This window comes from Lynx rufus, unplaced genomic scaffold (genome assembly GCF_022079265.1).
Source record: "Lynx rufus isolate CCGP_SWC_20201006 ecotype Redwood Valley unplaced genomic scaffold, mLynRuf1.p SCAF_7, whole genome shotgun sequence".
Classification (NCBI taxonomy): Eukaryota; Metazoa; Chordata; class Mammalia; order Carnivora; family Felidae; genus Lynx; species Lynx rufus.
Genome location: NW_025814889.1, coordinates 134,962,919 through 134,982,574, shown reverse-complemented (window position 1 = coordinate 134,982,574; position 19,656 = coordinate 134,962,919). Strand labels below are relative to the sequence as shown.

General features: G+C 61.8%; 2 protein-coding genes across 3 annotated transcripts in view; one reads left to right on the top strand and one right to left on the bottom strand.

Moving 5' to 3' along the window:
• The first annotated feature begins 5,236 nt into the window (after positions 1-5,236).
• SHISA8 (shisa family member 8) lies at positions 5,237-10,759 on the top strand. 2 transcript variants are annotated; one of them, XM_047067245.1, is made up of 4 exons: positions 5,237-5,757; positions 8,385-8,515; positions 9,479-9,625; positions 10,045-10,759. In XM_047067245.1, exons 1-4 carry the CDS (start codon positions 5,237-5,239, stop codon positions 10,437-10,439), a joined length of 1,194 nt encoding a protein of 397 aa, XP_046923201.1. In that variant the 3' UTR covers positions 10,440-10,759. The 2 variants fall into 2 exon arrangements, with proteins under 2 accessions (XP_046923201.1, XP_046923200.1); XM_047067244.1 differs by having other exon boundaries at positions 8,385-8,590.
• A 2,244-nt stretch (positions 10,760-13,003) lies between these two features.
• The window catches only part of SREBF2 (sterol regulatory element binding transcription factor 2), a 59,617-nt gene continuing 52,964 nt past the window's right edge, over positions 13,004-19,656 (bottom strand). Inside the window, 4 exon segments of the mRNA XM_047067408.1 lie at positions 13,004-14,727; positions 15,141-15,252; positions 16,738-16,923; positions 19,306-19,474. Of these exon segments, the coding sequence (XP_046923364.1) occupies positions 14,507-14,727; positions 15,141-15,252; positions 16,738-16,923; positions 19,306-19,474 (688 nt within the window). The 3' untranslated portion in view covers positions 13,004-14,506.

Below are 19,656 nucleotides of genomic sequence, written 5' to 3'. Positions count from 1 at the left end.
TGAGAGCCTCCGGGACCCTTCTGGCACTCCTCTGGCACAGGGTGGGAACTCACTCCCATTTGCTCTTTTGTGGGTGGCTCAGGCCACCTTCTTCCTCACTCGGGGCTGAAATCTGACCTCTCTCCAAGCTGTGCCCTCTCCCCAGCTGCCTGGTCCTGACCTGGCGCTGCGGGTGAGGGCCGGGTAGGAACGACTGCCCAGGGTCACGCGAAGAAAGGGTCAGGGAGGAGCCAGGAAGACACATGCCCACGTTCCCAGCCCAAGCTCTTTCCCGGGCCTCTGCAGGGGGGAAGCTGCCCTGGGGACGCTACAGGGGTCCCGGGGCCCAGAGGGCCTCTGATCGTCTCCTCCTTCCCTTGAGCTGCAGAGAGTCTGGGATCTAGGAAGATGACCGCGACTCCAGGGCAGGTGAAAGTCTCTCTCCGCGACTCCTGCGGTCAGCCCAGCAGGTGGCACCTCGACCGCCGGCCGCCTGGCTCGGGGAGCTGGGCTGCGGGACGGAGAGGGTGGGACCAGGACGAGAGGCGCGGCTGAGGGCGGGGTCGGGGAGAGAGGAGGGGCTGAGGGACCCCGAGTCTCAAGGGAGTAGGGAAGGGGCGGGGCCAGGGCAAGAAGCAGGAGGGGGCTCCAGGCCGAGGGGCGGGGAGAAAGGGCGGGACCTGGTGAACGGCGGGACCAAGACCCACAGCGCCCTCTCCAAACCCCGCACCTCCACGCTCACGCGGGGCTCCCGTCCTCACGTGTGTCCCGTGCCAGGAGAGGCCTTGGATGCAGGGCATGGCCCCGACTTTGGGGCGAAATGTCTATGTGGAGGAGCGCAAAGCGCCTCCCCCACCCCGGGCTAGGAGCCGACTTTAGAATCGTGTCCAGGACCGGGCAGGCCGGCGGGACAGGGCGGGCCTGTTCCAGGTGGGTGGACGCGCTGTGTGGCCTCCGCTGAGCCCTGTCCTTAGTGGCCAGCTCCAGATTTGCGTGTTCACTGGGGCCTTTGGAGGGTCCTGCAGGGGGAGAGTAATGCGGGTAATTCAGGTAATTCCAGCTGTGATGTCCTGAGCGTGACTCCGAGGCAGGGGAGGGGAGGGTCAGGGAGAAGGTGCGGCGGGACCGGAGGCTACACCCCAGCTCCCCGCACCACTTCCATCGTCCCCCCACTCATGCCGCTCCCTGGCGACCTCAGCCTGGGTGCCCAGCTGGAGCCTGAGTCACGAGCTGCCTCTCGGGGAGACAAAGGAGCCAGGAGCCCTCCCCTCCCGACCCCCTCCCGGCACTGGCATAGGCATCTGTGTTAGCAGCAAGTCCTTAGTTCTCTAGAATCTGCTTTTTGGGTAACCCTGCTTCATGGAAGAAATGAAAACAAAACGGGCTTGGGAATGTGGCCTTTGAGGCTCGTGGATGGCACCCAGAGTGGCAATCGTCATCTCAGCATGGCGGCAGTGGGAGCCCCCACCCGACTGCATGGACCCGGTGTTTCTCCATCTGGGGCCCATCTGGCTTCTCCCTGCAGCCCTGCTGAAGAGGTGCTAGCAGCCCATCTTGCAGATGAGAAAACTGAGGCCTAGAAAGGTTGAATGGCCATATTAGAGCAGGAATTCCAACCCACATTAGTCTGGCTCCAAAATGAAGGATAAATAGGCGCTGTCTGTGTGAGGGGCTGGAAAGGCATTCCAGGAAGAGAGAACAGCGTGTGGAAGGCCCGGGGGATCCTGTAAGAGTCAGGGCATGTTGAGTGTGTTATCAGGGTGTAGGAGCACTTCCCTGGGCTCTGGGCTGGGGTCCTCCAGCTGCTCTCTCTTTTTATACTAAACTGGCCAGACAGTAGGTTTGGGGCTCACAGCGAAGGTTCCAAGCCAGACCCTGGCCCTTCCTGGCCGTGTGCCAGTCACAGCACATCATTTCCCCTCTCTGGGTCTTGGGTTTGTCTCTAGGAGATTCCAATTCCCTGGCCACCACTGGGCAGGCTGGCCACTGACCCACAGTCTAAAATGGAGACACCGAGGCCCATCCCAGGCTTTCCCTAATGTCTGTGACCTCTCAAGACCTTGAGCCTTGCACAGCCAGAGCCGGGCACCAGGCAAGGGCTCAGCAGCGTAGGAAGAACATGTGTGCGCAGGGGCATCCACACTAACACGCGTGTGTACTCACATGCCCCTGGGGGAAGGAAGGCCCTCGTAATCATGCTCGCACCAGACATGCGCTCTGGCTCACATTCGCGAGCACATTTAGACACCCTCACACTCAAGCTGCCAGAACTCAGAGCTGGGGGCGGGGCGGGTGCCCTTCAGGCACAGAGACACACGGGCTCCTCTGCCCGCCCCGTGGGGCTCGCTGCAGATGCCAGGGGTTATTTTAAGCCTGGATCAATGGGCGATTTTTGGTGACACAGGCTTGGTGGGGGGGGGGGGCAGGCAGAGGAAACAAGAGGCAGGTGCTCTGGTGCTGTGCTGTGGAGAGAGACCCCAGCGTCCAGGGGGGACCGCCTGGGCAAAGGGGTCAGTCTTCAGCTGAGCTGCTCCATTTCTAGATCCCCTCGCCCAGCAAATGTCCGGGCACCTGAGAGGCAGTGCCATGCAAATGAATGGCCGGATCCCAGGACTCAACCAGTCAGCTGTGGTCTGTCTCTGCATTTGTCTTCTTCTCCTGTTCCCCCTCCCCGCCCCCAAGGCTGTATGTTCATATGAAGAGGGCATTAAGTGCCTGACATGGGTCCAGTAGATGTAGGCACCTATGGTTGCTGGCTGACCACTGAACCAGACTTGGATAGAGAAGAAGCCATGGGTGTGGGGAGGAGCTGGAGGTTGGACATCAGTCCTGGGGTGGGGGTGGGGGAAATGGAATCCAGCGTCCAGCTCCTTCACTGGACAAATGGAGATGGCAATCAACGTGGGGTGGAAGGTCAGTGGAGCTCCTGATGCTGCAGGACAGTGGGGTAAGAGAGGGGCCCAGGGAGGGGACATAACTCAGGGAAGAGCATTAGGAGTTCAGGGCCAAGTGGGGGCATCCTACCTGGGAAGAGGCCACAGTGCCAGGCGGGCAGAGACAAACCTCTTTAAACCTAGTGCCCAGCAACAGGGCGGGGAAGGGGGAAGAAGCAGTCACCCCAAAGCCCCAGTGACCCAGAGGGCAGCTTAGCAGTGTGTGGGGCGGGCGCTGATACAAATCTGACAGTTTGTGCATTTCTAGGACTACCACTCCCAGAGGAAGCAGGAAAGTCTGCACCAGAAAATATAGCGACAAGTTCTAAGCTGAATAACAAACGGAAAGTTTGACAGCAGAAAGTAAACTAAAGACCAGTCACTGAAAGACAGTATGTAAAATGGGGCATATTTTAGTGCCCCTGGTGATGGGATTAAGGCAATTCCATTTCATTCCTTTGCTTATCTATTTTGTCTCTAAAATTGTAACATAGTCTTCTAAGGGGGTAGGGTCTTCCCACCTGGATCAGAAGAGTGTGTGTTGTGGCTGAAGGGGGAGGGAGCAGGCTGTCTTTGGACAGGGCGCAAGGGATGCCCCTGAGCGGGGAAGGCATCTCAGCCACTAATACCTGAAATTAGCCTGTCAGCCCCTCATCTCCGCAACACAAGGACTTGATCCTCCTTTAAATGTAAATCCTTCTCCCTCTTCCTCCCTCCACTTCCTCCACTTTTATAAGCTGATCCCAGTCGCTGAGTTAAGACATGATGCAAAGGGGAGCAGGAGAACCCTAGGAGCCCGAATTCTTCATTTTACAAAAACTGAAGACTGAAGTCACTTCATTCATTCATTCAGCAGATACGGTGCTGTGTGGGAACACCGGGGCGAACTGGACGCCCAGCCCTCGGTCTCCTGACGATCTCGTCTGGACAGTGGGAGGCACCATATTGACCCTTGCCTCCTGGAAGAGGCGCATTATGAATCCGCACCCCCCCCCCCCCCGTTCCGGAAAAGTTTTGATGTTACGATGAGAAACTGAGGCAGAGAGAAGCAAGGCGCCACCGCTCGGTCACATTTTCCAGTTAAACCCAACTTGGAAAACGCCAAGGGACGGCTCCGTGATAGGTCCAAGCTCCGGACCTCCTTCCACCCCCTTCCCCCGCGCTGGCCAGAGGACTAGAGCGTCCTTCGGGGGGCGGGGCGGAGGGCCGGCCGATGGCCCCGCCCCCTGACCCGGTCCCGCCCCCTCTTCTGGGTCCAAGTCCAGCCCAATCTTCTCTCCCTCACACCTGGGGTAGCGAAGAGCTCCTGGGAGAACGCGGACCAGGCCATGCCCATCGCCATAGAAGCGGGACACCCCAGGACCCCAACCCAGGGTCCAAGAGGTTCTGGGGCCAGGGGGCGCGCCCCGGGGTTAAGGCGGTGCCCCAGGCGGCACGTAGGCGGCACTTGTCCTTCTGCAGCGGCTCCGCTCGGGATTTTCTTCCCATTTGAGAGGCGGGAACATCGAGGCGCAGAGAGGGCCAAGGGCCTGCCACATGTCACCCTTCAGTCTCGGTCAGAACTGACAGCAAGAATGGGAAGGAGGAAGTGGGGCGGGGGCGGCAACGACCCCCTCCGGGGGCCTCTCTGTCCCCTAAGTCCCCGCACCTGTGAAACAGAGGCGCGTTCACGCGGGCCTGTGTCCGAAGTAACAGTCCCGAGAGTCCTAAACTGAAGGGTCTGGGGCTCCTAGTTCCGAGGAATGTTTCGGGGACGCCTTCGGGGAGGGGCCCCGCCGCGCCCCCTCCCTCCCCTCGCGGCGGCCGCGCTCCTCCCCCGGCTCTGCCTCCCGCCCGCCCGCCCTCCTTCCCTCGCTCCCTCCCTCCCCCGCCCGCCCGCCCGCCCGAGCCCGCGCGGAGCCCGAGCCGCAGCCAGAGCGCGGGCAGCGCGGAGCGGGCGGCGGGAAGGCAGCGGAGTCGGGCGGCCCGCCGCCCCCGCCGGGCCCGGGCCACGCACACCCGCCAGGCGGGGGAGAGGCCGGGGACCGCGCGCGGGCGAGGGAGGACTCGCTGCCCGGCCCGGGGGGCGGCCCGGGGCGAGGACTGCCGGCTCGGGTCCGAAGTGAGTGTCGGCGGAGGACGCGCCCACTGGAGGTGCGGCCCGGCGAGCTCCCGGCCCAGCCCGCCCGGCTCCGGGGTCCGAGGAGGAAGGTGACGGCCGGGGAGGCGCCCGGCGGAGCCAGCGCGGTCCCTGAGGGCGCGGAGGAGCTGGCCCGGAGGCCCGGCTGGAGGGAGCCGCGGCGCGCCGCCATGGGCCGGGCGCTGTAGCCGAAGGCGCGGGCCCGATGGAGCGGGCCGGGGCGCGGGGGCTGCGCGGCGGCGGCCGGCCGGGGCTCCGGCTCGCGCTCGGGCTGGCGCTGCTGCTGGCGCGGCCGCCGTCGGGCCGCGCGGGCGCCCCCGGGGCGCAGGAGCCCGCGGCGCCCGGCACGGCGGCCCCGGCCGGGGGCGACCGCTGCCGGGGCTACTACGACGTGATGGGCCAGTGGGACCCGCCCTTCAACTGCAGCTCGGGCGCCTACAGCTTCTGCTGCGGCACGTGCGGCTACCGCTTCTGCTGCCACGACGGACCCCGGCGCCTGGACCAGAGCCGCTGCTCCAACTACGACACGCCGGCCTGGGTGCAGACGGGCCGGCCACCCGCGCGTGCCCGCGACGCCGCCGCGCCCCGGGACCCGGGCCGCGAGCGCAGCCACACGGCCGTCTACGCGGTGTGCGGCGTCGCCGCGCTGCTCGTGCTGGCCGGCATCGGGGCGCGCCTGGGCCTGGAGAGGGCGCACAGCCCGCGCGCGCGGCGCACCGTCACCAGGTGAGCGCGCGCCAGCCGGGGCCCGGGGCCCCGCCCGCCCCTCCTGGACGGTCCTTCCCGAAGGGTGGGCGCCCCCTCGCCAGCCTTCATCCTTCCCACCCGTCTGTAAATTCTGGTCCTCTCAGCGGCACCCTCCTCCTGGTTTTTACTTCCGCTCTCAGTCGCCAGGCCTGTTATTCTCCCCCCATCCGCCGCCCCCCCGCCCCCCCCCACTTCGTGGAGGGAGACAGCTGATACCGTCTCCCCTTGACCTTCCGGAGGGAGCTGGGTGCGGAGCCGCCCTCTCCCGCGGCTCCCTCCTCCTCTGGACTGGTCGCCCCGGACAGAGGGCACAAAAACCGCACCCAAGAAAGGGGGTCTGGGGCCTGAGTCCCACTAGTACCGGGTGGGGGCCATAGCATAGGGCGTCCTAGGTCCCCAGAGCAGGAAAGGGAAGGATGAGGCATTTTCTGTAGCTCTCTTGGGTCTCCATCCTCTTGCTTCTTTCTCCACTTTTTCACCTCTCCTTCCACTTCCCTCCCATCCCCACCCCCATCCCCACCCCCATAGCTGTGACTCAGGCCTGACCTTCTTTCCCTGGGGAGAAGGCCTCTCCAATCTGCGCTACTCAGTAACCACCCCCCCTCCCCCAGGCAAGCGTCAGGGTCTCTCCCTGTGTGGAAAGAGGCCTGAGACGTGGGGGACACAGATTTGTTGCCGCTGAGGCCAGGACCGGTGCTGGCTGAGTCTGAGCTTTGTGTGAAGCGGGGTCTATAGGACCCGGGTTCCCTTTCTCAGCTAGAATGGGGACTCTGGGATTCTGTGTCCTCACCCTGAAACTCTCACCGACACCCACACACTCACACACTCACATCCCCCCAGCCACCCCCATGTCTTGGGGCCTGTGCCCGCCTCACCTACCCAGATCTGGGCTCCTTTTGGATACGCGACAGGCTGGTATTTAGAGGTGACAATAGAAGCCCCCCAGGCCTGGGTGCTTCCCACCTCATAGACTTGAGGGGCAGGGGATGAGGGCTTCCTAGGCACTCCACAGCACCTCTGTCTCCCAGACCACCTAGCCCACCCCCTACTAGACAGCTGTAGGGCAGAGCTGGGGGTGCTGGCCTCAGCTACTGTGCTGCCTCGGGCGACGTGGAGGCTCTCATCCTGGCTTCTGGATGCTACGGGGGCAGGCCCTGAGTTTGGAGCCCCTCATGCAGGGCCAGGAGGAGAAGACAGGGCATGTCCTTGATTACAACGGGGCAGCAGGAGCTGAGGGCCATGGTGGTGTAGAGCGGTGGCTTGGGCAGTCTAGCTGATGTGTCCACCTAGAACCCACTTCATCCACAGGGGACAGTGAAGCAGGTCTGGTGATGCTTTAGGAAGAGCTGGCCCACTCCCGATGTGCTGTGTGGCCTAGGCCAGTCCCTTCCTCTGTCTGGGCTTCAGCTCCCATATGCCCTCTTTTTTCTCCTCTGGGGAGACCTGAAGCCCAACTTGAGCTCATGTGTGGGCATGTGCTGAACCCCCGCCCTCTCCCCCAGTCTCACCCTTAATTCTGCTGTGTTGAGGTCGACGGTCAGCACCCCTCCAGCTCAGAGGGCTTAGAAGGGAATTGGAGTCTGTCCCTAGAGAAAGCTTGTGCAGAGGCCCAGAGGCATGAAAATTACTCAGGTGTTTGGGAGAGCTGGCAGGTGCGGGCTTGCACAGAGACGAGGCCACACGGGTGGGCAGCTGAGGAGTGGGCAGGACTAGGAGGCTTTCAGCCAAACAGTACCTACCCTAGGTGTCGCACCTCTCGTGTGCTTCTTCATGAATCAGCCATCTGAGTCCTCAGCACCTCGGTCTCCCCCACCCCGCCCCGCCGAGGTGGGAAGGTCAGAGTGAGCCAGAAGAAAACCCTGGATTCTGGGCACCAAAGGCAGCTGGCCTGAAGGCTGTGTCTGGCTGTCTGCAGGGAAGGCTCAGTCAGACGCTGTCACAGCTGGGTGGGGCTGGGTGTCCTGGTACCAGGCAGGTGGCTGCCCAAGGTCACATGGTCTTTGGTGCTAGGCTTCCACCCTGGGCTCTCCTGGCTCCTCCCTCCCCTTACGTCTGTTCTCCCCTCCGTGCCTGTGTGACAGCTTTGTCCCGGGACTCGGCCGAAGCCCCTGCTGCAGGAAGGGAATTAGGTTAAGCAGATCAGGAAGGCTTCCTGGAAGAGGAGGGATTCTGGTGGGGTTTGAAGCATAAGTAGGAGTTTTGCAGAACGAGATGGAGGAAAAGATTGTTGGCCCAGGGAGCAGTGCAAGCAAAGTCCAGGGGGCTGATGCACTTGAAGAGCTTTCATTGGGAGAGGAGGCTCCACTCGGAGGGTCTTGGAGAATGGACTCTGGGAGCGGGGGAGTCTTTGGAAAACAAGGTAGCCCTGGCGACATGTGACCCCATTAGAGTTTCCTCACCTGCTCTGGAAGTGGCCATGTGTTGGGGCCACAGGTCATGCCTGACAGTGGAAACTAGATGTGTGAGAACAATCACAGGGAAGAAGGGGGGCCAGATGGGTTGAAAGGGTGACAGTGGTGGGAGGGCTGGCCTTGGGTAGGCCAAGGCCTGGCCAGTGGGGAAGCAGGAGGTTGGGGGGACTGCCTCTCATCACTCTTTCCCCACAGGACACTGACAGAACTTCTGAAGCAGCCGGACCCCCAGGAGCCGCTGCCTCCACCTCTGGGCCCACCTCTGGGTAGCTGTGTCCAGGTGCAGATGGGGGATGGCCTCCCCAGGGGCTCCCCCAAGAACACAGGTGTGCAAGCTGGTGGGCCAGCATATGTCGATCCACAGCACAGGCCTGGGAGCAGAGGAAGGGGTGTGTTGAGGGGTAAGAGGCTCTTAGCTCTTTCACAATTGGAACGAGCTGCCTGCCTCTGCAGGCGTGTGAGTCGGGGCTGGGCAAGCCGGTCAGCTCCCCTTGGTGGAGGGAGACCCTCTGAGGTGTCCAGCAGCTTCCGGTCAAGGGGACTCTGTGAGGAAGCTCCCAGATTCAGGGATCTGGAATCGGGCTGTGGTTCTAGGCCTTGGCTCAGTGCCCCGGGGTCAGCTTCGCACCAGCCTGTGGACGCCTGTGGGCCTTTTCCTCCAGGCTGGAGCCTCCCTCTTGGGCTCTTGCCGGTGAGGCGGCAATCCCGCTCCCCTCCCCTGTATGGGTTCTAATTTTCAGACGTTAACTCCATCTCCTGAGAAGCAGGTCCTGGGACCCGATGCCTGGCCCAAGCTGAACATGCTGAGGAGTCATCCATCAGGCTAGCACCCACTCAGGGCTGGCTGCTTTTTTTTTTTTTTTTTTAATTTTTAAATGTTTATTTATTTTTGAGAGAGACAGAGACAGACTGTGAGCAGGTTAGGGGCAGAGAGAGAGGGAGACACAGGATCCGAAGCAGGCTCCAGGCTCCCAGCCGTCAGCACAGAGCCCGACGCGGGGCTGGAACTCACGAGCTGTGAGATCACGACCTGAGCTGAAGTCGGAGGCTCAATCGACTGAGCCACCCAGGCGCCCCAGGGCTGGCTGCTATTAATCGCGTTATTCTGAGCCAGGCCCTTTTCCAGGCGTTGGCGGTTCTGCCATCAGGTTAGGTTTGGCTCTCAGTCCCGCCCAAGTAACCATCCCCCAAGTTCTCACTGGGGAGGGGGCCGCGAAGAGGTGGTTGTGCAGGTGGAGAATGTCCTCCTGTCAGCAGGCCGGCTCTCCTCTTCCCCCTCCCCGCTCCAGACAAGAAACGCCCCAACAACGTGCCCCTGGGGTCAGCGACACCAGGACCCCTGCGTGGCCCCAGGCTGCAGGACGGCGGCAGCATGACGCTGCAGCGGGACTACGCCAAGTACGCCACCCTCAAGGCAGCCGCGCTCAAGGCCGCAGGTGAGTGGCCGGGTCTGTGCGGGAGCGCCGGGCGCTGCGCCCCGGGTATCCAAGCTCCTAGATGAAAAGGCTTGGGTCCTGGTTCGAGTTCCACAGTTGCCAGCCTTGCGGGTCAGCGCTCCAGCCAAATATTGTATCGGGCCTACGCAGCCAGTCGGCTCCCGCGCCTCGGCCGTGTCGCGCACCCTCGCCGGGCCACCAGGCTGTACCCCACCGAGCCCGGGACGTGAAAACCCGCGTCTCCCAAGGCGGGTCCCGGGCCTGTCCCGCCCGCGAGGCCAGACTTTCCCTGTCCCACCCAAGGGAGGGCTAGGCCCCGCCCCTGAGGCGTGGCTTCTCCCTGCCCCGCCCCGGGGCCGCTGGGACCCCGCCCCCCGGCCCTGACCTCGCCCCCTGGCTCGTCCCCACTATCCCCGCAGAAGCCACCCCGCCGGACTTCTACCAGCGGTTCCCCGCGACCGAACCTGCCCCGCTGACCGTCCCGGCGCGGCCCCAGCGGCCCCGTGAGGACTTGCCGGCGCTGCTCGACGCCTGCCCCTGGGCCCCGCCGGGCTACGCGCCCCCCGCCGGCCTTGCTCCTTCGGGCCACTACAAGGCCTGGATCGCCGGCCGCCTGGCCCGGCCCGCCCCCCGCGGCCACCTGGCGGCTCAGGCCTCCCCCGCACCCCGGCGGCCCGGCCACGCGCCCCGGCGCCAGTTCAGCGTGGAGAAGCCGCCCGAGGCCTTCGGCCCGCAGCCCCCTGGACTTTACGGCAGTGCAGGCCGCGTGCCCCGGCACCTGAGCACCAACAGCAAAGCTGAGGTCACCGTGTGAAGACAGCCGCTGGTTCTCCCGAATCATCGCAATCTCCGGGGCGCCCTCATCTGCCTGGAGGCCGCCGTGGGCCGGTTCCCGGGGCCCATACCGTGGGGGAGGAGAGGCGCCGGCCGTGGAAGGCCAGCCTGCCCTTATGCCTGCCCAAACTGGACTGGGGCCTTGGAGCCTGCAGGGCTAAGAAGGGGCCCACTGGGTGAGGCCAGCGGTTCTGTCCTTGGGGCCTTAGGGCCAGGGTTCCTCGTGTAAATATAAAGCCTTTTCTGTGGCTCCCATCCCTGAGAATAAAGGAGCCCCAGCTTGGCTCTGAGAGGCACGGATGGTGGAAGCATTGGTCATTGACTGGACAGACGGCAGTACGGGCAGAGGGCACAGCGTGTGCAAGAGCAAAGGACTGCTCCTGAGAGCTGGCGGGCAAGTGTCCTGGGAGCCAGGGAGAGGTGGCTGGAGAGGGTAGTCAGGGCTGAATGCCAAGCTTAATGTCCATACCAGTGGGAGCCATGGGGGAGGGAGCGCTTGGGCCCCAGCCACTTGGAGGCTCCCGAGCACAGGGGAGACGGCTGTGGGGAGCCTGAGGCCCCCTGGAGGGTCCATGCCCCTTACTGGAGGTGAGCCCCTTCCGGCCAGTCACTCTACATCTTGAGTTGGTTAAACCTAGCTGATTCTCACTGAAACGGTCTGGCCCTGAGCCGGCACCTGGCTTGCAGGCCACTTGGCCAGCTTGGTCCAGGGCCACCCCCCTAATGGGTGTGGGCAGTGGGCCAAGTGGACAGCTGGTGCTCAGGATGGGGGAGCCTCCTCCCAGTAGCTGCTGTAGGGGGGAAAGGGGATGGGGATGCTGGACGCGGAGCCTTGGCAGTGACCCCACCGGGGTGCTCACACAGGCTTGCATTGCCAGCTCCCCCTTCCTGCCAGGTGGGCTCTGGGTAGCTGGCTGTGGCTCAGGGCATTGCCAGCAGCCTGGGTGCATCGAGTTCCTTTGTGCCAGGGATGGTTGGGAGGTTGAGGTCTGGGTTATGTCCCTCACTGTGTCACCTCAACAAAAGCCACCCAGTTGGGCCTCTGTTTCCCTCCTGTGTGCCCTAGGCATGGTGTGTGTGTATATATATATATATATATATATGCTGTTTTAATAACAATGGCCACCATCTATTGCTGTTTCTTTTATTTAATCCTTGCAAAAGCCCTATGGGTGTGTGGCTTTACAGATGAGGAAATTGAGGTTTTGAGACCCAAGTAACTTGCCAAGGTCACCCAGCTGATTAGGACTCCTGTCCTCTGCCGCTGTGAACCTGATGAGCGGCAGGCAGGGCACTGTGGGGAAGAGGAAAGGTATGAACGTGTGTGCTGGCAGGGAGGGGCTCTGCTCCGGAGGTTCATGGTCTCAGATCTTCCTCCTGCCGCGCGGGGCCGCCCTGAGGCCCCCCAACCCCCAGCTCTTCACCTGTAACAGGCCCCGCCTCACTAGCTCTTCTGGCTTTTGAGGAAACCAAGGCTCAGAAGCCCCAGGACAGAACAGAGTCAAGAGTCTACGGTCCTGCCTGCAGTGAGGGCCCAGTGGCTTTAGGGGAGAGAGCCCTCACACCTTCAACTGGGGGTACGGTGCCCCGGGGCCTAGCTGGCAGCAGCGTAGAGGGAGGTGGAAGGGGGGTGGGTGCTGAGTCATGGAGCCTGCCAAGACTCGAAAGATCAGGTTCCTGGGTCATCGGCCACTCACAGCCACCCACCCTGGTGACACGGGCCTTGACGGGGCTTTGTTGGGAGGTGGGTGCAACCCCTTGCTCATTCGCAGTCCCCAGGACCCTAGATCTCCATCCCAGGACTGCCCTTCGGAGAAGACTTATTTCTCGGCCAGGCCAGGTCACTGACCTTGCTTTCCATGCTCCATGCTCATCCCCAGGTCACTCTGGACTCCTCCGCTTCCAGCCCACTGCTGCTCCTCGTGGTCTTGCCTCTCGCCAGCCTCATAAGGCACTTAACTGTACATGGAACTTTGTGTGTGTCATGTCACTGAAACTGGCCAACACGTCTATGGGCACTTAAAGGCAGGGACTGTCATCCCTGTGGGGCACACGTGGAAGAGGAGGCAGACAGAGGTGATGTCCTGCCCCAGGCGACCAGCTGGGTACAGGAGCTGGACCTGGATGTGACTTGTGGGCAGTGAGCCCTCAGGGGGGGATGGGGATACAGCCAGTAGCGGACAGATTTCTCTCTGAGGGGTGAACACGCATGGGCTTGGCACCCCAAATCTGAAACAGCCGCTGCTGTGAGTGGCCAGCTGTGTCCTGGATACAGTGGCCTCTGACCCAAGCAGCACCTCTGGCTGCCCTTTTATCCCAGACTCTGTTCCAGACTCTGTTCCAGCCCAGGAGTGCGCGCCAGCAGCCGGCGTTGTAAGGAAGCGGGTGGATGGTCGAGGAAGGTCCTTCCAAATGAAACCTTCCAGGAGCCTCTCAGCAGAGAAGGAGGGGCTGTCCTCAGTCCCCGACCCACCAGAGGCCAAGCCTTGCAGCCACCTGGCTGAATCACCACGGCGGTCACACTACAGACCCTCACACGCCTCATGCTGGGTGGTACCAATCTGTTTATTGAATAACCTACATCCAGGACACAGTGAACGATTCCATATCAAGGAAGCCATAGGTGTATCCCCCTTTCAGCGAAAAATTACCCCCTCCCACCCCTAAACAATAATGAGAAAAGGCACGGTATATACACATGACACAAGGGCTGGCTCGCCTGGTGGGCAGGGGCCACGACTTACAGTGTGTGGGGGGAGGGGCAGCAGGGAAAGAACGTGGGTAAGGTCCAAGCTGAGCCACTCTAGCCTGTCCTCGGCATCGGGGGGAGCCCCCGCCCATTCTCTACCCCAACTGGCCTGAGGGGTGAGGAACACAGGCAGGAAGGGAGGGAAGGCAGCCCCTCTCAGCCTCCCGGAAGGTTCTGAGGTCTCAGGCAGTCCTCAGGTCCTGGGAGAAATGGCCTCAGGGGCTGGGCACCAAGCCCGGGGATCCAGAAAAGTGGGACCACTTTTCCTCCAAGGACCCTCATCGAGGCAGGGGCCTTTATTCCTAGTGTTTACCCTGAAAAGGGGATTGTCACTAGGGAGAGACTGGGGGTTGGTCCCTGCCACCCTGGCTTATTTTCAGGTCAAGAATTCGGGATAAAAATAGACTGTGGAGGTAGGAGTTGGGGTGGGAGGGAATTGAGAACCCACACTGAAGGCCCCTGGTCCCCAGTCCCAATGGGTGGCTTCATCTCTCCCAGCCCCAGGGGGCGGGGAGTGGGAAGGAACAGGACAATTAAATAAGATACCATTTATTTTTTAAAAAATTAAAAAATAATGCCGACATTATTTCATCCAACCCCAGGCCTGCCCCCTGCCTCCCACTTGCCTCCCCAGAGCTGGGCTTCCCTCCTACCCTGGCTGTCCTGTGTAATGAAGAGAAAACAATGAACTGGCTTTGTCAGGCACAGGGGAGGGGACACAGACCCAAGGAGAGAAATAAAGATGCCACAGCAACTCAGCCCCGCATCACGGCAAACCCAAGCACACGGATATAAAAACATCTGTATAAAAAGGGGGAAAGGGGCACGCTGGGCACAGTGCCAAGGGTGAGGCGCTTTGGTGCCCAGAGACCTATGTCCCCCACAGGGAAAGCCTGATAAAAAACAAGGAAGCAGGAAAGGGGGGGTGGTATCTGGAGGAGAGAAAAGCTGGGGAGGGCTGAGGGCTGGAGGCAGGGACCAGGCAGCTTGGGAGCCCCCTGCCACTTTTAAGTCAGGAAACTCCCCCCCCAATTCCTGCCCTGCTCTTTCCTCTCTCAGACCCATGGGACCCTGGACCACGTGCATCTGTCTACAGCAGCTTTTGGGGCTCTGCCCAGGGGCCTACCGGGCTGAGGTGGTCCACAAGCCTCAGCAGGCAACAGCTCAGAAGACAAGGCTCATCCCACAACTCCCAGAGGGAGCAGAGAGATCGAGAGACAGGGAGGAGGGAGAGAGACGGAGAGACAGAGGGAGGAGGGGGGCGGGAGGCAGGGGCTGAGGTGGGCAGAACCCAGGGGTCAGGAGGCGGCGATGGCAGTGCCGCCCCCCAACTTGACAATCATCTGCTGGCAGTCGTTGCATGAGCGCCGGTCGCCCGCCTTCTCCAGGGTGCGGGCTGCCTCGGCCAGCAGCACGGCCCGCTGGCCCGGGGAGGAGAGGAAGGACAGGGGAAGGTGGCGGCAGGCCAGCAGGATGGCGGTGGCCCGCTCTCGCTGGCCAGGCCAGGCGTCCACCTCTCCTGCAGGAACGATGAGGAGACGCGTGGAGGAGCCGCTCACCGAGCTGTTCCAAGGGCTCACCCTGGACTCGTTTATTTAAACTCAGAGCCAGCCAGTGAGGCAGTGCTGGGGCCGGGACAGCATCCCCAGCCCTCCCAGAATCCCCAGGCCTCCCATCCTCACTCCCGAGGCTGGATCCACAAGCCAACCAAACCCCAGCCCCACAGCGTGGTCATGGATCCTCCCCCGCAACTCAGAGAACCAGCCTCGGGCCACTGCTATTCTCGCGCCACCTGAGAACAGCGCAGGTGAGGACAGCCACCGGGGCTCTGCCAGGGTAAGTGGCGGGCTGGGGCCCTCCTCCCCTCCCCTCCCCAACCCTGCTCAGGCAGGGTCCACACCAGGCCCGGAGCTGGGGCGCAGATAGACTCACCGTGCTTGGTATTCTGGGCGGTCCGGCGGCGTAGACTGTGCTCCAGCAGCTGGTGCGTGCGGGTGGGGCTGGCTCCCGCCATCAGGCGCACAGTGGCTTCGTGCAGGAACACCTGGGGGTGGTGCAGGGGGGACGCACCTGTCTGTACCCCAGTGGATACCTCTCTAGGAGGCATCTCGTCGGCCACCCAACAGTGGCCCTTCTCTCCGCACTACCCTGCCCTGCTCTCCCCTTGGAAGCGACTTCCGTCCTCACTCTGAGCTCCGAAAAAGCCAGACACCTGGAGGAACAGCAGGAATGGGGAGCACAGCACAGGCCAGCTGGAAACAGGCAAGGACGCTCTCCTCTACAGGAGACAAAGAGCCCAGACGTGCCCCCGGGGGCTGGAAGAGAAGTGGCCTGGGTGCAGCCTCAGGCCTTGGGGGTGGCAAACGGCTTGAAAACAGGCAGAGGTGAGGCTGGGAGGAGGGCGGCAAGAGGAGGGGAACAGCTAGCTGGACTGGCACCAGGGAGGCTCGGTCCTGTTTCCTTCAGTTTCTTCAGAAAGAAATAGAGGCCAGAACGTGTCCAGGGGAAGTGCGGCTCTTCTGTGAATATGAGTCACTGGGGAATGGGGTGGGGGTGGGGGGCAAGGCCTAGATCTCTAATTCCTTAAATCACAAGGCTCCTTTATACCCCTTCCTATCTCCATCTGTGGGGAGGGTCTCGAGTGCCACTGGGGAAGGCAGTGGGGCCGGGGGAGCCACTAAAGAGTTTCAGCAGGGGAGAGGCAGGTTGGAAACGGTGTCTCAAGAGGAGGCCTCTGATGCCAGCCGTGCCCTGAGCAGACCAGAGGGCCCTGAACCTTGGGGTACACTTCCTCTTTTCCCCAGTGGAGCAGGTTCAGCGGTGATTATGTATGTTTTGCCCGCTGTCTGTCCTGGTTCACTGTGCACAGTGGCCACAATGTGACCCTGGGAGGGACCAAGGAAAAGGCAGACTCACTGAGCCCTTCGCCCCTCCTGGACACTAATGGCCTTCTCACTTGAAATTTTAGAAAATAATTCAGGCAAAAACATGTTGAGTACATAACTCTGATTAGCAATCACAATAAAACAAGCAAGGAAATTATTTGGGTCCAATCAGCCCAATTACACAACTGCCCCGAGAGACTTCTCAGATTCTGTGGCCATCGCCACGGGGATATTGTGTGCAGTCAGGCAGCAGAGCCAAAGCCCCCGGCGACTCAGAACAAGAATGAAATGAAGTGCTAGGGAGATTCCGTCACTCTGACAACAGTTAGGAAATCAAGAGTGGAGCTCTCTCCATGCCCTTCCCACCCCTCCCAGGGCCAGGAGCCCTTCCCATCCCCGCATGTGACACGTGAGGTGCAGTCGGTGCGGGCCCCTGCCTGTGGGCCCTCGGCCTGCTTGCCACACTGCAGGGCTGGGCACACAGCAGCTACTCAGCTAACACAAGCAGAAGAAAGGGATACATGGCAGCTACCCCCGTGCTGGACACAGGGTGACCGGCTGACCTCCGAGGGCCAACTCTGCAACCCCGTGCTGGTGCTTCTAGAACCCCACCTGCCCTCCCCTGCCGGCCGGCTGGGTCTCACCTTGCGGTATGCTGGGCGGAAGCTGTGCGCCAGCCTGCGGAGGCTGCCCAGGTCCCGCTGGAAGCCGGCCAGTTCAGCACCGGATGCGTGGTACGTCTCACCCAGCGCCTGGCTGGCTCCTGCCTGCTTTTGCCAGAGCGCTGTCCTCAGCGATAGTAGCAGGTCACAGGTCAGCAGCTGGACCACCTGGGGGATGAGCCACAAGGGAGGAGACCGGTGACTGACCTATTGCGGGGATAGAGATCCCAGCGGTTATCAGGCCCTCCCAAGCCCAACCCTCGGCAGCTCCGGGAGGAAGTGGAGAGTCCCAGAGGGGCAGCCTGGAAAACGCTCCCCAGACAGCAGGAGAAGAGCTGAAGGGCAAACGGGCTCACAGCATCTAGTCCTTTCTATGGCCCCAGGTGGAAGATCTGTTTCTCCCATTCTGTGGGTGAAGAAGTGAGGCCCAGAGAGGGCAGGAGCTTGTGTAGGAGACATGCAGCAGGCACCGGAATAATACCTATAATACCTTCGTGGGTCTGACAGGAAGGCACAGGCTCCTCCCACCTCACAGGAGGTGGCCTCACGGCAGGCCCATGCCCCAACTGGGCCGCGGCCCTGCCCCGCAAGTAGGATCAAAGGACCCGAAGTGGCAGCATAGCCAGGAGATGGAGGAAGGGAAGGAGGAGGCTCACTTTTACAGAAGGCAGCCAAGGCTCGGCCCCAGTGGTCTCTGGGGTTGGGGAGACAGGAGTCCAAGAAGGCGAAACCACAGACCAGTTGAACACTTGGGTTTAGACCCACTGACCTAAATCAATTGCGGTTTGGCCACCAACTGGCACACAACTGACCCTCTCTCAGCCTCCGTTTCCTCATCCACAAAATGGCACCACAAGGCTACCGTGTTACAGGAGAGCACTGTGCGTGCCTACTACACCCGGCCTTTGGAAGCACTGTCAATGCCAGCCACCATCAGGCATGGATGCCGCACAGCGCATGAGTGGGGGACTCACGTACTGTTCGCACGGCACCCATGAGGCTGGGCCACCTGCACGGCTCCCATCAGTACCAGGGGGCAGTGAGAGTGAGGACAAAGCAGACTTCCTTGTGAGAGGGGTCCCATGGGGCCCTACAGGTTCCGATGGACTCCCCCCAGGAGATTCCTCTTCGTGTCCCTTCACCAGGGCACTGGACCCACCCTGGACTCTGCCTCGTGCCTGCTCGTTGTCTTGTCCCTTCGCCACACTGTTTTCTGGCTGGTGATGGCCTCCCTCTTCAAACCAAGCCTGGCTTTTTTTAAAACATTTGTTGTAATGTTTATTTTTTTGAGAGAGAGATAGACAGAGTCAAGCGGGGGAGGGGCAGAGAGAGGGAGACACAGAATCGGAAGCAGGCTCCAGGCTCTGAGCTGTCAGCACAGAGACCTGAGGAGGGGTTTGAACTCAACGAACCGTGAGGTCATGACCCGAGCCGAAGTCGGGCGCTTAACTGACTGAGCCACTCAGGCGCTCCAAGCCTGGCATTTCTAAGAGGTGAGCGCTGGGGGAGCACCTTTGGGTGGTGGGAGCGGCCTGGGGCTGGATTCTGCCCTTTGACAGATGCCAAGCTCCACGGGGTCTCCTCCTTGGCTCATTCTCCCACACAGAACTGCTGTCCAGGAACCCCAAGCCCCAAGAGTGCGGCAGCCTCTCTCTCGTTTCCCAAAGTCAGCTGAAACTATGTGGCTCCTCCGTGGGCCTTTTCTCTTGGGCCCCTTTGGCACAGTGCTTATTCTGTAGGGCTGGCATGCTTCCGGGCTCCCCCTAGTATCTGGGACTGATACTCACCACCTCTAGCCAGAAGTGCCAACCTAGCTACCTCGGACCAAACCCCAGTGGGGGGCTCAGAGTCTGACCCTCCGGGCCATAGCTCATCTCTACCTTCATGGAGGGAAACCCAACTCCTGCTGAGTGTGCAGACCGTGCTTCGCTTTTAGCTGTGCACACCCTGCCCCTCCTCTCTCCCGGGGCGGCCATGCCTTGGGATCCAACAGTGACGGCAGCGCCCCCTACCAAGGCACGGTAGGAAGTCTCTCGAGGGCCAGGCAGGCCTCTGTGATGCACTGTGGAAACATTGCACGGGTACCACCAGAACATGCAATGCAACTACAATGCACCACAGCTGCCCGCTAGGAGGCGGGCACCTGGCCTCGGAGGTGCTCAGGCCTGGTCAGTCGGCTCGGGGTGCGTGTGCGCGCGGCTCGGGGCCCCTTCTAAGGCTGGCCTGCAGTGGTCTGCGGGACTTGTGCAAGCTGCCCGGAGCAGATGCAGAGCCCTGACCGGCTCTGGTTCACCTGGGGCTGGCAGAGCTGAGGACCAGCAGGACCCGGGACTCGGGGAACCCAGCAAAGGCACAGGTGGAAACATGCTCGCCCTGAGGACTCCAAAGGGGCCTAACTGGGCCAAGAGGCTATGTCTGGGGAAAGGCACCGCTTGCCTGGTTTGTCTTTGGGACGGCCCCACAGGCTGGGCAAGCTCAAGGTGGGCAGGGGTGTTCCTACCCGCCACAGCTGAGTACCTCCCCCTAGGGGCCAGATCAGCCCCCACTCACATGATTGAGGGTGAGGTCGCAGGTGGCCCCGCTAACATTGAGGCTGCTCCACAGGTGGCCACTGGCCCTCTCACAGTGGCAGAAGGAGCTTTGCTGCCCATCCGCCTTCCCGGAGAGTGAAGTGTGCATGGCTCTGCAGGTGTGGAAGACGGCCTTCACCAGGGGGCTCCTGGACAGTGAGAGGGAGGTGAGAGGCAAGAGGTCAGTGAGTGTCCCTCGGGCGGAATGAGGAAGAGCCTGAGCCGGTGACACATGGGTCTGTCCACTCACGTGCGGCCACAATGGCTCCAGATCTGAGATGCCGGGGCCCTGAATGAGGGCGGGCTCCCCACCCCTACAGCCTCCTTCATT

Excerpts from the sequence above, each read along its gene's own strand:
- SHISA8 (XM_047067244.1), top strand. The coding sequence starts at position 5,237 with ATGGAGCGGGCCGGGGCGCGGGGGCTGCGCGGCGGCGGCCGGCCGGGG. Across the intron at positions 8,591-9,478 it reads AGGAAGGGGTGTGTTGAGGG|ACAAGAAACGCCCCAACAAC; the intron begins GTAAGAGGCTCT and ends TCCCCGCTCCAG. Across the intron at positions 9,626-10,044 it reads AGCCGCGCTCAAGGCCGCAG|AAGCCACCCCGCCGGACTTC; the intron begins GTGAGTGGCCGG and ends CTATCCCCGCAG.